Below are 17,881 nucleotides of genomic sequence, written 5' to 3'. Positions count from 1 at the left end.
GTATTAAATAGATAAGTAACAGAAAATAAGTTGCTGCAGCAGCACCAGAATATCACAGTAATGCACAAAGTGCCGTTAGTGCAAGTATTTGAGTCCTTGTGTGTGCTCACAGTTTCAGTCATTGTTCTGTGGGAGTGGTGTGACGGAGGCCACAGCTCTGGGGTAGAAACTGTTCCTCAGTCTATTTGTTCTGGCTTTTAGTGTCCTGAACCTTCTGCTGGACGGCAGCGGGTCAAACAGGGAGTGGCCAGGGTGTGTGGTGTCTTTGGTTATGCTGATTGCTTTCCCCCTGAGTCTGCTGGAATAGATGATGTCCAGTCCTGGGAACTCCATCCTGACAATTCGCTGGGCCACGCGATTCTGTGGTACTGTTGGTCAGGATGGTTTCAGTTGTGCTTCTGTAGAAGTTAAGCAACAGCTTTTGTGGGAGTTTGGCCTGTTTCAACTTTCTGAGGAAAAGGAGTCTTTGTTTTTTACAAGCAGCAAGGTGTTAGTGGTCCATGTCAGCTGTTTTGACAACTTAACTCCAAGGAACTTTAGGTTTTCCACACTTTCCACTACCTCCCCATGTATATGGAGTGGGGTGTTTACTCTGTCCTTTAATCTCCTGAAGTCAATGATCATCTCTTTTGTTTTAGAAGTGTTAAGGACCAGGTCGTTGTCCTTACGCCAATCCGTCAGATGATCCACTTCGAGCATGTAGGCTGTTTCATCTTGGAGGTGTAGATGGGGATGCAGTCATGTGTGAAGAGTGTGTAGAGCATAGGGCTCAGCACACAGCCCTGCGGGGTGCCTGTGTTTGAGATGAGGGTGGTGGAGGTGTGCTTACTAACTCTGACTTGCTGTGGTCAGTCTGTGAGAAAGTCCATGACCCATGAGCACAGGGAGGAACCAAGGCCAAGAGTGTTCAGTTTGCTGACCAGTTTATGGGGGATGACTGTGTTAAATGCAGAACTGAAGTCCACAAATAACATCCTCACATAAGTGACCATCAGACCATAAGACATAGGAGCAGAATTAAGCCATCTGGCCTATTAAGTCTGTTCCATCATTCAATCATGGCTGATCCTTTTCTCTCTCCTCCTCAACCCCAGTTCCTGGCCTTCTCCCCATAACCTTTGATGCCATGTCCAATCAAGAACCTATCAATCTCTGCCTTAAGTACACCCAACAATCTGGCCTCCACAGCTGAATGTGGGAACAAATTCCACAAGTTCACCAACCTTTGATGAAAGTAATTTCTCTGCATCTCTGTTTTGAAAGGGAGCCCTTCTATCCTGAGGCTGTGCCCTCTTGTCCGAGACTTTCCCACCATGGGAAGCATCCTTTCCACATCTACTCTGTCTAGGCCTTTCAACATTCGAAATGTTTCAATGAGATCCTCCCTCATCCTTCTGAATTCCATTGAGTATAGATCTCCTAGTAGGCTCAATGACTAACAGCTCTAAAAAGCCATCTCTTAGGCATTTAACAAACTCACTCTCTTGAGATCCATTACCAACCTGCTTTTCCCAATCGACCTGCATGTTAAAATCTTCCATGACTACCATAAGATTTCCCTTTTGACTCGCCATTTCTATTTCATGTTGTAATCTGTGGTCCACCTCCCAGCCACTGTTGGGTGGCCTGTATTTAATTACCATCACCATCCTTTTTCCCTTGCAGTTTCATAACTCAACCCACGAGTATTCAACATCTGCCGATCCTATGTCACATCTTTCTACTGATTTGATGCCATTCTTTACCACTGGAGCTACTCCACTCCATTTGCCCACCTTCCTACCCCTCCGATACAACGTGTAACCTTGGACATTCAGAACCCAACCACAACCATCCTTCAGCCACAATTCAGTGATGGCCACAACATCATGTCTGGCAATCTGGAATATTGCAACAAGATCAAGATTATTAGTAATACTACGTATATTTAGATCCAACACCTTGAGTACCACATTTGCTATCATTTTTGATTCTGCACCCATAATGATCTGATGCTCACCCAGTTGGCTGCAGCTAAGTCCTTTCACCTGCCTGCCCTTCCTGACAGTTTGACTGCAAGCTATATTTACTTTTTTTTACCATCCATCCTATCCTGAGTCCCATCACTCCTGTTCCCACACCCCTGCCAAATTAGTTTAAATACTCCCCAACAGCTATTTCTCCTCTCTTCTGAGGTGTGTCCTCTGGTCTTAAACTCTTCCACCATAGGAACCATCCTCTCCACATCCACTCTCACAAGGCCTTTCACCATTTTACAGGTTTCAATGAAGTCACCCTCATTCTTCTGAATTCCAGTGAATACAGGCCCACTGCCATCAAATGTTCTTCATGTGACAAGCCATTCAATCTTGGAGTCATTTTCATGAGCCTCCTTTGAAATCTCTTCAGTTTCAGCACATCCTTTCCAAGATTAAGGGCCCAAAACTGCTCTCAATACTCCAAGTGAGGCCTCACCAGTTCTTTAGAAATTTCAACCTTACATCCTTATATTCTCGTCCTCTTGAAATGAAGACTAACATTGCATTTACCTTCCTCATCACAGACTCAACCTGTAAATTAACCTTTAGGGAACCCTGCACAATGATTCCCAAGTCCCTTTGTACCTCAGTTTTTTTGTATTTTCTCTCCATTTAGAAAATGGTCAACCCTTTCGTTTCTTTCACTAAAGTGCATGACCATACATTTCCTGACTTTGTATTTTATCTGCCATTTTTCACCCAGTTTCTTCATCTGTCTAAGTCCTTCTGCAGCCTCTCTATTTCCTCAAAATGGCCAGCCCCTCCACCTACCTTCATAAAGTCTGCAAACTTTGCAGTAAACCATCAATCCCATCATCCAAATCATTGACGTATAACATAAAAAGAATGGGTCCCAGCACAGACCCCTGTGGAACACCAATAGTCACCAGCAGCCAACCAGAAAAGGCTCCATTTATTCCCACTTTTTGCCTCCTGCCAATCAGCTACTGCTTTGTCCATGTTAGAATCTTTCCTGTAATACCAGGGGCTCATAGCTTGTTAACCAGCCTCATGTGAGGCTTGTTCAGATGTCAAGGACCTTCTGAAAATCTAAGCACACAATACTCACTGATTCTCCTTTGTCTATCTTGCTTGTTATTTCTTCAAAGAATTCCAACAAGTTTGTCAGACAATAATTATTCTTGAAGAAACCATGCTGACTATGGCCTATTTTATCATGTGCCTCCAAGTACCTTGAGACCTCATCTTTGATAACTGACTCTAACATCTTCCCAACCACTGACTAACTGGTCAGAATAACTGGCCTCTGGTTTCCTTTCTTCCGCCTCTTTCCCTTCTTGAAGAGTGGAGTGACATTTGCAATTTCCCAGTCTTCAAGAACCATTCCAGAATCTAGTGATACTTGAAAGAACATCACTAATGCCTCCTTAATCTCTTCAGCCACATCATTCAGAACTCTGGGGTGTACACCATCTAGTCCTGGTGACTTATCTACCTTCAGAGTTCTCAGTTTCACAAGAACCTTCTCTCTAGTAATGGTAATTTTCTTGTCCTGATGAAGGATCTTGGCCCTAAACTTCAGCTGATTATTCACTTCCCTCCATGGATGCTGCCTGTCCTGCTGAGTAGCTCCAGCATTTTTAATTTGCCTATTTATTTACTTACTGGCATAGATAACGTGCAATCAGCAAAGATAGCAAGCAATCAGACTATCAGGAAGGGCAGCTGATAGGACATAATTGCAGCCAGCAGGGTGAGTATCAGTGCATTAGGGAGGCAGAATCAAAAGGGTAGCAAATGCAGTACTCAAAGTGTTGGATCTCAATGCATGGAGTATAAGAAATAAGGTGGATGATCTTGTGGCACTATTACAGATTGTCAGGTATGATGTTGTGGCCATCACTGAATCGTAGCTGAAGATGGTTGTAGTTGGGAGCTGAATGTCAATGTTATATTGGAGGGAAAGGAAGGTAGGCTGAGAGGGTGGTGCTGCACTTCTGGTATAAAATGGCATCAAATCAGTCGAAGGATATGACATTGGTTCGGAACATGTTGAATCCTTGTGGGCAAGGGTAAAAGGACACTGATGGCAGTTATGTATAGGCCTCCCAACAGAAGCTGGGATGTGGACCACAGATAAGACCATAAGACCATAAGATGTAAGAGCAGAATAGTCCATTCAGCCCATCGAGTCTGCTCCATCATTTCATCATGACTGATCCCAGTTCTCATTCAGCCCCATACACTGTCCTCTGCCATGTCCCTTGAGATCCCAAACAATCAGGAATCTATCAACTTCCACTTTGAATATACCCAGGGACTTGGCCTCCATCACAGTTTGTGACACAGCATTCCACAGACCCACCAATCATTTGCAAAAAATGTCTTCCTTACCTCTGTTCTAAAAGGTCACCCCCTCAAATTTGAGTGTGTGCCCACTTGTTCTGGATAACCCCACCATAGGAAACATCTTCTCCACATCCACTTTATCTAGACAGTTCAACATTCGATAATATTCAATGAGATCCCCCTGCGTTCTTCTAAATTCCAGTGAGTACAGGCCCAAAGCTGCCAAACACTCCTCATATGTTAATCCCTTCATTCCTGGAATCATCCTTGTGAACCTCCTCTGGACTCTCTCCAATGACAACACATCCCTTCTGAGATATGGGGCCAGAACTGTTTACAATACTCCAAGTGTAGACTGGCTAGTATCTTATAAAACCTCAGGATTATCTCCTTGTTTTTATACTTTATTCCCTTTGAAATAAATGCCAACATTGCACTTGCCTTCTTAACCTATAAATTAAACTTCTGGGAGTCTTGCACGAGGACTCCTAAGTTCCTCCGCATCTCTAATGTTTGAACCTTCTCCCCATTTAGATAATAGTCTGCACTATTGTTCCTTTTACCAAAATGCATTATCATACATTTCCCAACACTGCATTCCATCTGCCACTTTTTTTGCCCATTCTTCCAATTTGTCTAAGTCCTGCTACATTTGCATTGCTTCCTCAGCACTACCTACCCCTCCACCTGTCATCGTATCATCCATAAACTTTGCTACAAAGCCATCAATTCCACTATCTAAATCATTGACAAACAACCTGAAAATTAGTGGTCCCAATACTGACCCCTGAGGAACACCACTAGTCACTGGCAGCCAACCAGAAAAGGCCCCCTTTATTCCCACTCACTGTCTCCTACCTGTCAGCCATTCCTCCATCCATGTCAGTATCTTTCCCGTAATGCCATGGGATTTGTTCATGTTAAGTAGCCTCCTGTGTGGCACCTTATCAAATGCCTTCTGCAAATCCAAGTAAATGACATTCACTGCCTCTCATTTGTCCACCCTACTTGTTACTTCCTCCAAGAACTCTAACAGATTTGACAGGCAAGATTTCCCTTTACAGAAACCATGCTGACATGTACTTATTTTATCATTAGTTTCCAAGAACCCCGAAACCTCGTCCTCAATAATGGACTCCAACACTTTCCCAACCACTGAAGTTAGGCTAACCAGCCTATAATTTCCTTTCTTTTGCCTTCCCCCCTTCTTAAAGAGTGCAATGACATTTGCAGTCTTCCAGTCCTCCAGGACCATTCCAGAATCAAGTGATTCTTGAAAGATCATCACCATTGCATCCTCTCTCAGGATGCTGGAATGTCTGGTCCAGGTGACTTATCCACCTTAAGACCTTTGAGTTTGCCTAACAATTTTTCCTTTGTATGTTAGCGCGTGGCCTAGTGGATAAGGCATCGGTCTAGTAATCTAAAGGTCACTGGTTCGAGCCTCAGCTGAGGCAGCGTGTTATGAGCAAGGCACTTAACAACACATTGAGCAAGGCACTTAACAACACATTGCTCTGCGATGACACCGGTGCCAAGCTGCTTGGGTCCTAGTGCCCTTCCCTTGGACAACATCGGTGGCGTGGAGAGGGGAAGGCTTGCAGCATGGGCAACTGCCAGCCTCCCATACAACCCTGCCCAGGCCTGCGCCCTGGAAACCTTCCAAGGCGCAAATCCATGGTCTCACTAATGGATGCCTATATATATTTTCCTTTGTAATAGCAATGGCACTTACTCCTGCACCCTGACACTCACAGACATCTGGCGCACTGCTAGTGTCTACCATAGTAAAGAGTGAAACAAAGTACTTTTTAAATTCATCTATTTCTTTGTCCCCCATTAGAATAATGGCCATAATAGATCAATGAAAGACCACACCAACTGTGCATTCAACCAGTGTGCAAAAGACAATAAGGTGGTCAAATACAAAAAGAAATAACTAATAACAATAATAAATAAATATTGAGAACATGATTTGAAGAACCCTTGAAAGTGAATCCATAAGCTGTGGGAATATTTCACTGATGAGGTAAGTGAAGTTGAGTGAAATTATCCCCTCTGGTTCAAGAGCCTGATGGCTGAGGGGTGATAACTGTTCCTGAACCTAGTGGTGTGAGTCCTGAGGCTCTTGTACCTTCTTCCTGATGGCAGCAGTGAGAAGAGAGCATGACATAGGTGGTGGGGATCTCTGATGATGGATGCTGCTTTCCTGTGACAATGCTCTTTGTAGATGTGCTCAGTGATGGAGAGAATTTTACCTGTGATGGACTGGGCCTTATCCATTACTTATTGTGGGATTTTCCATCATTCAAGCGCATTAGTGTTTCCATACCAAGCTGCGACACAGGGAATTGATTTATTTTTAAATTGTTTTTCTTCAATTTAATATTTCTGATTAATAAATATTTTTATGTTTAACGTAATAACCAGCAACATGAATAGTTTCTAAATATCTCAAAATGATCATTGAAAAGTATTAAATTGGTGAGGTACATTGACGGATGACAGGATTCTATCCTTGGATTTGCATTTTGACAAATCCCACCAGGGACGATCAGGGGGTGGTGTTGGGCAGAATCATATTCCTGAAACTGAGTTACTGCAGAGGCCAAGTAACATCGAGCTGGACTATTCCCAGATCAGGAGGCCCCATCCATCTGTAACCAGTTAGTATAGGCATGTGTGCCCAGTCCGGGCAAAGGGCCACTTCCAGCATAGATAGTCAGAGACTTTTCCCCCATGGTGGAAATGGCTAACACAAGGAGGTATAATATATGATTGGAGGAAAGTGTAGGGAGGATTTCAGATCTTGACGAATTCCAGGAGGGATGACAGGTGGGCACATGGAATGCATTGTCAGAGGTCGTGGGAGAGTCAGATACATTAAGGATTTTAACACATAGATAGGCACATGGATGATAGAAAAATGGAGGGCTATGTGGGAGGGAAGTAGATTGAGTAGGCTAAAAGGTCAGCACAATACAGTGGGCTGAAGGGCCTGTTCTAGGCAGTAATGTTCTGTAGGATGGTGGTGAATCTCTAAGAACCAAAGAAATGTGAGCCAATAGAACTCAAGGTCAACTGAAGGGATAGCCAATCAGGACCGAGCCAAGCGAACAGGGGTCTATATACACACGATCACTCACAGAGAGAAACACCAACAACTGCACACCGAGGATGTCACCTCGACTAGTGAGGAAACATCTGCACGCTAACTGCAGAGCTCAGCAAACACCGCAACGTCAAACCGATGTTCTATGTTCTAGATCGGTGAGCCTTATTTATTTTGTAATGCATTGAGGAATTAGACTAAATCATTTACAAAAATAGTAAATTAATTATTTCTATCAAAATGTTAGCTTGCTAAAGTGTTCTTAATCTGCAGGGCATCGAGCTTGTTATACTCACATATGGAACTGTTGTACAACAACTGTGCAAAGACTTTGAAAATGATGATGATATCAATAAAGAACTCGATAAAATGTAAGTAACACAGAACTGTAAGAAATTATCAGAGCAAGATAGATGATATGTTTTATTTTATTAGATCAATTAATCTAGGATAGGACTGTCTTAGAATATACTCTCAGTGGCTACTATATTACCTGTATACCTGCTCGCTAATGCAAATATCTAATCAGCCAATCTTGTGGCAGCAACTCAATGCATAAAAGCATGCAGACATGGTCAAGAGGTTCAGTTGTTGTACAGACTAAATATCAGAATGGGAAAGAAGTGTGATCTAAGTGACTTTGACTGTGGAATGCTTGTAGGTGTCAGACGGGGTGGTTTGAGTATCTCAGAAACTGCTGATCTCCTGGGATTTTTCACACACAATAAGTTTGCAGAGAATGGTGCAAAAAAAAATCTAGTGAGTGGCAATCCTGTGGGTGAAAATGTCTTGTTCATGAGAGAGGTCAGAAAAGAATGGCCAGACTAGTTCAAGCTTACAGAAAGGTGACAGTAACTCGAATAACTATACATTACAAGCAGAGGTGTGCAGAAAATCATATTTGAATGCACAACACGTCAGATCTTGAAGTGGATGGGCTACAGCAGCAGAAGACCATGAAGGTGGCCACTTTATTATGTACAGAATTCTTTGAGGATAGACAAAGGAGAGTCAGAGGATGTTATTTATTTGAACTTTCAGAAGGCCTTTGACAAGGTGTCACACGAGTCTGCTTAACAAGACTAGAGTCAATGATATTAAAAGAAAGGTACCAGCATGGATAGAAGATTGGCTGATTGGCAGAAGGCAAAGAGTGGGAATAAAGAGGGCCTTTTCTGGTTGGCTCCTACAGTGGTGTTCCACAGAGGTCTGTGTTGGGACGGCTAATTTTCATATTGTAAGTCAATGAAGGAATTGGTGGCTTTGTAGCCAAGATATGTAGAAGGGCAGGTAGTGTTTAGGAAGCAGGGTGTCTGCACTAGGATTTAGGCAGATTGGGGAAGTGGAGAAAGAAGTGGCAGATGGATTATAATGTAGGGAAGTGTATGGCAATGCATTTTGGTAGAAGGAACAGAGGCGTAGACTATTTTTTAAGTGGGAGAAAATTTGAAAATCAGCGATGTAAAGGGACTTGGGAGACTTCATGCAGGATTCCCTAAAGGTTAATTTGCAGGTTGAATCAGTGGTAAATACAATGTTAGCATTCATTTCAAGAGAACAAGAATACAACAAAGGCTTGAGATGTGTCTGTTTTAATGCAAGGAGTGTTGTGAACAAAGCGGATGAGCTTAGAGCGTGGATCAGTACTTGGAGATATGACGTGGTGGCCATTACAGAGACCTGGATGGCTCAGGGACAGGATTGGTTACTTCAAGTGCCGGGTTTAGATGTTTCAGAAAGGACAGGAAGTGAGGCAAAAGAGGTGGGGGCATGGCACTGTTGATCAGATGATCAGAGGTAGTGTCATGGCTGCAGAAAAGGTGGACGTCATGGAGGGATTGTCTACCGAGACTCTGTGGGTGGAGGTTAGGAACAGGAAGGGGTCAATAATTTTACTGGGTGTTTTTTATAGGCCACCCAATAGTAACAGGGATATTGCTGAGCAGATAGGGAAACAGATCCTGGAGAGGTGTAATAATAACAGAGCTGTCATGATGTGAGATTTTAATTTCCCAAATATCGATTGGCATCTCCCTAGAGCAAGGGGTTTAGATGGGGTGGAGTTTGTTAGGTGTGTTCAGGAAGGTTTCTTGACACAGTATGTAGATAAGCCTACAAGAGGAGAGGCTGTACTTGATCTGGTATTGGGAAATGAGCCCGGTCAGGTGTCAGATCTCTCAGTGGGAGAGCATTTTGGAGACAGTGATCACAATTCTATTTCCATTAAAAAACCATTGGAGAAAGATAGGTACAGACAAGTTAGAAAAGCATTTAATTGGAGTAAGGGAAATTATGAGGCTATCAGGCAGGAAATTGGAAGCTTAAATTGGAAACAGATGTTCTCAGGGAAAAGTATGGAAGAAATGTAGCAAATGTTCAGAGGATATTTCTGTGGAGTTCTGCATAGGTACGTTCCAATGAAACAGGGAAGTTATGGTAGGGTACAGGAACCTTGGTGTACAAAGAAGAAAAGAAAAGCTTACAAAAGGTTCAGAGAGCTAGGTAATATTAGAGATCTAGAATATTATAAGGCTGATAGGAAGGAGCTTAAGAAGGAAATTAGGAGAGCCAGAAGGGGCCATGAGAAGGCCTTGACAGGCAGGATTAAGGAATACCCCAAGGCATTAATCAAGTATGTGAAGAGCAAGAGGATAAGATGTGAAAGAATAGGACCTATCAAGTGTGACAGTGGTAAACTGTGTATGGAACCAGAGGAAATAGCAGAAGTACTTAATGAATACTTTACTTCGGTATTCACTATGGAAAAGGATCTTGGTGATTGTAGTGATGACTTGCAGCAGACTGAAAAGCTTGAGCATGTAGATATTAAGAAAGAGGATGTGCTGGAGCTTTTGGAAAGCATCAAGTTGGATAAGTTTCCGGGACCGGATGGAATGTACCCCAGGCTACTGTGGGAGGTGAGGGAAGAGATTGCTGAGCCTCTGGCAATGATCTTTACATCATCAATGTGGACAGGAGAGGTTCCAGAGAATTGGAGGGTTTTGGATGTTATTCCTTTATTCAAGAAAGGGAGTAGAGGTAGCCCAGGAAATTATAGACCAGTGAGTCTTACTTCCGTGGTTGGTAAGTTGATGGAGAAGATTCTGAAAAGCAGGATTTATGAACATTTGGAGAGGTATAATATGATTAGGAATAGTCAGCATGGCTTTGTCAAAGGCAGTTCGTGCCTTACGAGCCTGATTGAATTTTTTGAGGATATGAATAAACACATTGATGAAGGAAGAGCAGTAGATGTAGTGTATATGGATTTCAGCAAGGCATTTGATAAGGTACCCCATGCAAGGCTTATTGAGAAAGTAAGGAGGCATGGGATCCAAGGGCACATTGCTTTGTGGATCTGGCTTGCCCACAGAAGGCAAAGAGTCGTTGTAGACGGGTCATATTCTGCATAGAGGTCGGTCACCAGTGGGGTGCCTCAAGGATCTGTTCTGCAACCCTTACTCTTCGTGATTTTTATAAATGGATGAGGAAGTGGATGGATGGGTTAGTAAGTTTGCTGATGACTCAAAGCAGCTGCGCAGGTTGACTCTGTGGTTAAGAAGGTGTATGGTGTATTGGCTTTCATCAATCGTAGAATTGAGTTTAGGAGCTGAGAGGTAATATTGCAGCTATATAGGACCTTGGTCAGACCCCATTTGGAATACGGTGCTCAGTTCTGGTCCCCTCACTACAGGAAGGATGTGGAAGCCATAGAAAGGGTGCAAAGGAGATTTACAAGGATGTTGCCTGGATTGGGGAGCATGCCTTATAAGTATAGGTTGAGTTTCTCCTTGGAGCAAAAGAGGATGAGAGGTGACCTGATAGAGGTGTACAAGATGATGAGAAGCATTGATCGTGTGGATAGTCAGAGGCTTTTTCCCAGGGCTGAAATGGTTGCCACAAGAGGACACAGGTTTAAGGTGCTGGGGAGTAGGTACAGAGGAGATGTCAGGGGTAAGTTTTTTACTCAGAGAGTGGTGAGTGTGTGGAATGGGCTGCCTGCAGCGGTGGTGGAGGTGGATACGACAGGGTCTTTTAAGAGGCTTTTAGATAGGTACATGGAGCTTAGTAAAATAAGGGGCTATAGGTAAGCCTGGTAATTTCTGAGGCAGGGATATTTTCGGCACAACTTTGTGGGCTGAAGGGCTTGTATTATGCTGTAGGTTTTCTATGTTTCTATGTTTCTAAAAGCAAAGATGTAATGCTGAGGCTTTATAAGGCATTAGTCAGATACCAGTGGGAGTAGTGTGAGCAAATTTGAGTCCATTATCTAAGAAAAGATATGCTGACATTGGAGATCCAGAGGAGATTCAAGAGAGTGATTCCAGGGATGAAAGGGTCAATGTATGAGAAGCATTTCATGGCTCTGAGCTTGTACTTGCTGGAGTTTAGAAGAATGATGGGATAATCTCATTGCAACCTATTGAATATTGACATCCATTTAGAACAGAGATGAGAAAAAATTTTCTTTAGACTGAGGGTGGTGAACCTGTGGAATTCATTGCCACTGATGGTTATGCAGGCCAAGTCATGGGGTGAGGTTAATATGTTCTTGATTAATCAGGTAATCAGATTACGAGGAGAAGGCGGGTGAATGGAGTCGAGAGGGGCAATAAATCGGCCATGATGGAATGGCAGAGCAGGCCAATGGGTGGAATGGCTTAATTCTACTCTCATGTCTTATGATCTTATGGCCCTGAAAGTACCTAATAACGTGTTCTACTGAGCTTGTGTTCTATATTTTAAGATAAATGAATTTCTCGGTGTGATGCCAGTATAATTCCAAGGTAAGTATGAACCCCATGAACAATAGTTTATGCATCCAAGGAGAATGGCCATTGAGTTGCTAAATTCATGTGGCACTGTATTCTTCATCTAATACACCTGCTCAAATGTCAAGGTTTCATATAATTACCTATTTAAGTACATTTCTCTCTAGCACAAGATATTCTGCAGAGGCTGGAAATCCAGTGAAACACACACAAAGTACTGGAGGAACTCCAGAGTTCAGGCAACATTTAATGAGAAGAGTATAGAGTTCACTTTTTGGGCCAAGACTCTTCTTCAGGACCTGAAGAAAGGTCTCAGCCCAAAATGTCAACTCACTCTATCCTTCTCCACAGATACTGCCTGACCTGCTAAGTTCCTCCAGCATTTTGTGTGCATTTCTTTTTAACACGTGGTATTTCGTCTTTCCTCCAAGAGGACCACAACCTTATCTTAGGGTTTGGAGGCTTGCATGCCTCAATGATCTGGAGAGCTATGTTGGCTGGAGTCGGCCCTTGTATCTTGCTAGGATCATCCATGCCAAACAGGTCAAAGGGTAGAGGCCAGACTAAGAATGGTCCACAGGTCCTCCAGTTTCAGGCATTCAACTCAGGGCTAACAACCCTGACTGGTCAAACAAAATTGTCATGGAAACATCAATGAAAAACCTTTCTACATCTGAGTCTGATGGGTATTCCTGAGTCTCCACCCGGGACTTGCATGACGGACAGCAATGAAAACTGAGAGGAACCAAATGGCATGAGGAACACCACCAAGACCAAGACCAAAATTGATTTTGATAGTGAAAGCAGACAGAGATGGAGCTGCTCTCAACACCAGTGACATGTTGGACAGTAAGGTAAAGTAATTTCATTTATCTGGGTTTGTTATCTTGAAATGTTGCATGCTATATTTCACTAAACTAGTCTAGTATGGAACATCCTTCATTGTACACATATTCCTAACATCCGCTTCCAGATCAAAAGGTTCCATACGGAAATTTATGAATTCTGCCTTTACAGTTATGTAGATGATCACTTTCAATTTCCAGGAGTTCCTTATGCAATTAATTCTGTTCCTGCAAGCTGACTTTCGATCACCACTGTGCATTTGTGGGACAATATTTTGTCATCATTTGAACTTTCTGTAAACATTTTAGGAAATAAACTCCAATTGAAAATGGTTTTCAAAAGTCAGTGTTCAAGAATCTTCCCTTCAGCTGTGGGTTTATGTAGAATTTGGCGACCAGCCCTGTGGTGACTTGTGTGGTATGAAAGCACTGAGGAAAACATCAATCGGGGGGAAGTGAATGAATGGAGAAAATATGCAGAAAAGCCAATAATAGTGTTTGAGACCTCAGTGTTGCAACTCTGAAAGGGAAAAGTTGGTTAAGAACACTTACTCTTTCTGTCACTCAAATTCAGTGATTAACTATCTGTGGACTTGTGTGCTTTGCACTTCCCACTGAGGATAAAATAAGATTATTTATACTTGTCACATGTGCATCAAAACATACAGTGAAATGTATCATTTTGCTCAGTGACATAGTCTGAGGACTGTGCTGAGGGAACCCACAAGTGTCACCACACTTCCAGCACCAGCCCATTTACTTACTGTCTGCTGGCATTTAGGGCAACAACGAAGGTCCTCCATCCCGTTCTTCATCCACTCAGATGTAGAAGGACTCTTCATTGCTGTTTCCTTAACAATTTTGTTTTACCAGTCAGGATTGTTAGCCCTGAGCTGAACTCCCAAATCTAGAAGACCGGTGGACCACTCTTAGTCTGGCCTCTACCTGTTCAGCATGGGTGACCCTACCAAGAACCAAAGACCTGACTCCCAACATAACTCCCCAGGTCACTGAGGCAAGCAAACCTCCAAACCACGACAGGGTAGAGGAGCACCAACGTAACATGCCCACAGCGCAATAACCTTAACCGTACATCTTTGGAATGTGGGAGGAGACCAGGGCATCCAGAGGAAACCCACGTGGTTATGGTGAGAGTGCATAAGCTCTTCACAGACAGCAACAGGAATCAAACACCAGTCGATGATCGCTGATGCGATTGTGGTAACTGGTACGCTACCATGATGTTACCAGTGTCGATGCGTGGTGGGTATAGTGAAGGCAAGAACAATAAAAACTAAAAATTCAAACTGCTGCAGGCCTGATAACGTATTATGTACAGTAGATTAAGACATCCACAAGAGCTATTGGAGTGGTGGTAAAGAATGTGTCATCAATTAAACAGCATTGAACTGTGGCAAATCAGCTCATATAATGTCTTTCACACATGCTGTGACTCTACACCATTATCCGAGTTTGGTTCCTGCCCAAGAGTCAGCCTGATTGCAGACATTGTCTCTCAGAGGGGTGGATCGGGATCTAGAACAAAAACAAGTGTAAGTTTAAAGAGTCATATCCCAAAATAGAGGTTTAATTTGCCTAACGTCATAGTGTGGCTGAAAGGCATTCCAAGGTGGTCTACCACAATTCGTCGCTGTCCAAAGTTCAGAATTCAAAGCACATTTCTTATCAAAGTATATATAAACTTGAGATTCCTCTCCTTACAAGCAGCCACAAAATAAAGAAACCCAAAACAAGCCATAAAGAAAGAAGATTGACAATCATCCAATGTGCAGAGAGAGAGAGAGGGGGGAAAACAAATTGTGCAAGCAATAAAAGTGAGCAAATAGCATTTAGAATGAAAGTGAGTCCTCAGGCATGAAGCCCAAGCAACATGAGCAGGCCACAGCCTCAGCCTCAGAACAGAGTAATCACTGCAGAACCAGCCCGACCCTCACCTCTGGTCCTGACACCCTGCCTTTTCAATCCATCTGGCCCAGTGTTTAAATTGTCCAAACATTGGATTGTTTCACTTTAAGACCCGGGCCCTGTCACATTGATATGCTCTGGGCATAGGCCCCTCCGCCACACTTCCGCCGGTACCCAACCTTTTCAAATCGGCCCAGCACTTAGATCGATCATCTCTCAGTTTATGTGGACAGGTCTCGAATCTGCCTCTCTTCCGCTCCGCTCACCCTGACCTCACCTCATACCCAATGCGCTTTGACCCTCAACTCAGTCTCACCTGAGGAATTCCATAGTGGCAGTGGACTAATATGAGGTCAGGGATGCCTCATTGTGTGCAGAGAAGCAGATGGCTTTACTGGAACATAGATAGGCATTTCAACTCCTCTCTCCATTCCCACACTGACCTATTTGCCCTCAGCCTCCACTGAGCAGAGGACCAGCACCCCATCTTTTACCTGAGTAGTTTGCAATGCAATGGCATGAACTCCAATTTTTAGGTAACCCACACCCTCGTTGTTCCTTTCTGATTCAACTATGAACTTGTGCACAACACCCCTCACCCACTACACCCCAACCTGCATTATTCTATTTCTTTTTACTCCCCCCACCTGGTCCTACATGCCTACTGCCCCCCCAATTAACAATAAGAGATTAGCTTTATTTATTTGTAACATGTACATCGAAACGTACAGTGATATGCGTCGTTTGCGTCAATGGCCAATGTAGTCGGAGGATTGTGCTGGGGGAAGCCCATCAGTTGTCACCACATTTTCAGCACCAACGTAGCATGTCCTTAGCTTTCTAATCCTAACCACCCGTCTTTGGGAGGAAATCGGAACACCCGGAGGAAACCCACACGTCATGGGGAGAACGTACAAACAGCGGTGGGAATTGAACCCGGGTCGGACATCTCTAGGGTGCCGGAAGAAACCAAATTGTGGATGGAATGAGTGTGGGTAGAAAACTGTGCGATCTCAGAGAAAACTCGTAAACTCTACGCAGAAAGCACCAGAGGTTCAAAATGTCCCTGAATTGAGGCATTGAGCCTCAATTGAGCCTCAAGCTATGAGGCAGCAACACTGCATGCTGTAGCATCGTGCTGCTGATTTTACCGCAAATCCAAGTTCAAGTTCATTGTCATTCAACCGTACACATGTATACAGCCAAACCAAACAATGTTCCTCTGGACCAAGGTGCGTGCACAGCACAGAACATATAACTCACACAAAACACACAAAGTAATATTACCACAAGTAAGTTAGCAAGTAATATAAGGTATTCCAGAAGACCAATATCAGCAGGAAGTGTAATTACAACACAAGGTAAAATGTGTAATGCTAATGAGTGATGAGACCTTGGTGGTGCCAAGGTGTTCAGTAGTCTCACAGCCTGGGGTTAAGTGCTGTTTCCAACCCTCACAGTCCTTGTCCTAGTGCTATGGCACCTGCTGCCTGATGGTAGGGGGTCAAAGAGATTGTGGGATGGATCCCTGAAATGCAAAGAGCCCTGCATATGCACCATTCCTGATGAATATCTTGGTGGAAAAGAGACCCCAGTGACCCTCTTCGCAGACTGCGGTGTCTTCAGTGGCTAAGCTGTCCTCAGTGGGTGTTATGAACTTCCAAGTTCATGTGCGCACACAGGAAATTCCCCTCACTGCAGATTGGAGGCTGTTGAGTGGGAGGCTTTAATCTTGCTGGGAGGTTAAAATGCCAAAGTTATGAACCCTGACCGATGAAAGTGAAATGTGGTTTAATGATTGTGGAGATCTTAAGTGTGGGATCAGTTCTGACATTTGAGGCAGCTAATTGATAACTACAGTCCAGGGACAGCACAGTAGCATAGCAGATATTACAACATTTTCCCATGTGCTGGCTGGAAGATCGGAGTTTGATCCTCGCCGCTGCGAGGAGTTTGAACATTCTCCCTGAAATCATGAGGTTTCCTTCAACTTCTCCCTCCCACGTTCCAAAAACATATGGGTCAGGGTTAGTAAGTGGTCGGCATGCCACATTGGCACAAGAAACAAGCTGGCATTTGTGGGCTGCCCAATACAATCCTCACTGATCTGATTTGACACAGATGACACACTTCACTCTATATTTTGATGTACACGCTAATCTTTATCAATTAATAAAACAAAATAAAGTGCATATTATTCAAGAACTTGTAAGTCAAAAACAGTACTTTCCTCACAGTCTCTGTACTTATGTAGTAAAGGCATTTTTCCTGAAATGTGTTCTAAATCTACTTCAGACTAATTCCATCTACGCCCACTAGAACTATATTCTTGGCACTTTTTGACAGAATAATGTGTATTGCAAAAGAGGGTAAAATTAAGGAGGATTTCATTGCTAGATTGGAGTGGAGATGAGAGAAAGGGCTAGAAGAGCATAGGCTATTTCTCTAAACTGTACCCTAACTAGTCACAAGTTCTGACTTTCATGAAGTTACCAGTTCAAAAAAAAAGTTGTCTGCATCTTCTGAGATGATCACTAGCATGTGTAAGAGACATCAAAGAAACCAAAGACTCTCATAGATTACTACAGATGTACCGTGAACAGCATTCTAACTGGTTTCATCAGCTTCTGGTATGGAGGGGCCACTGCCCAGGATTGGAAAAAACTGCAGACTGTTGTGGACTCAGCCAGCTCCAGCATGGGCACTGGCCTCCCATACATTCAGGACATCTTCAAAAGGCGATGTCTCAGAAAAGCAGCATCCATCACCCAGCATATTCCTTTCTCTCGTGGTACCATCAAGGATGAGGTACAGGAGCCTGAAGCTTTAGGCAGAACTTCTTTCCCGCTGCCATCAGATTGCTGAACAGACAATGAACTCATGAATGTTACCCCATTA

General features: G+C 43.4%; 1 protein-coding gene across 1 annotated transcript in view; it reads left to right on the top strand.

The window, feature by feature from the left end:
- Nucleotides 1–17,881, top strand: part of LOC140732848 (trafficking protein particle complex subunit 3-like) — a 65,311-nt gene that overhangs the window by 12,877 nt on the left and 34,553 nt on the right. Inside the window, exon 3 of the mRNA XM_073055478.1 lies at nucleotides 7,714–7,811. Within this exon, the coding sequence (XP_072911579.1) occupies nucleotides 7,714–7,811 (98 nt within the window). The remainder of the gene's footprint in view (nucleotides 1–7,713; nucleotides 7,812–17,881) is intronic.

Source organism: Hemitrygon akajei, chromosome 9 (assembly GCF_048418815.1).
Source record: "Hemitrygon akajei chromosome 9, sHemAka1.3, whole genome shotgun sequence".
NCBI lineage: Eukaryota > Metazoa > Chordata > Chondrichthyes > Myliobatiformes > Dasyatidae > Hemitrygon > Hemitrygon akajei.
This window is presented reverse-complemented; position numbering and strand designations above follow the sequence as displayed.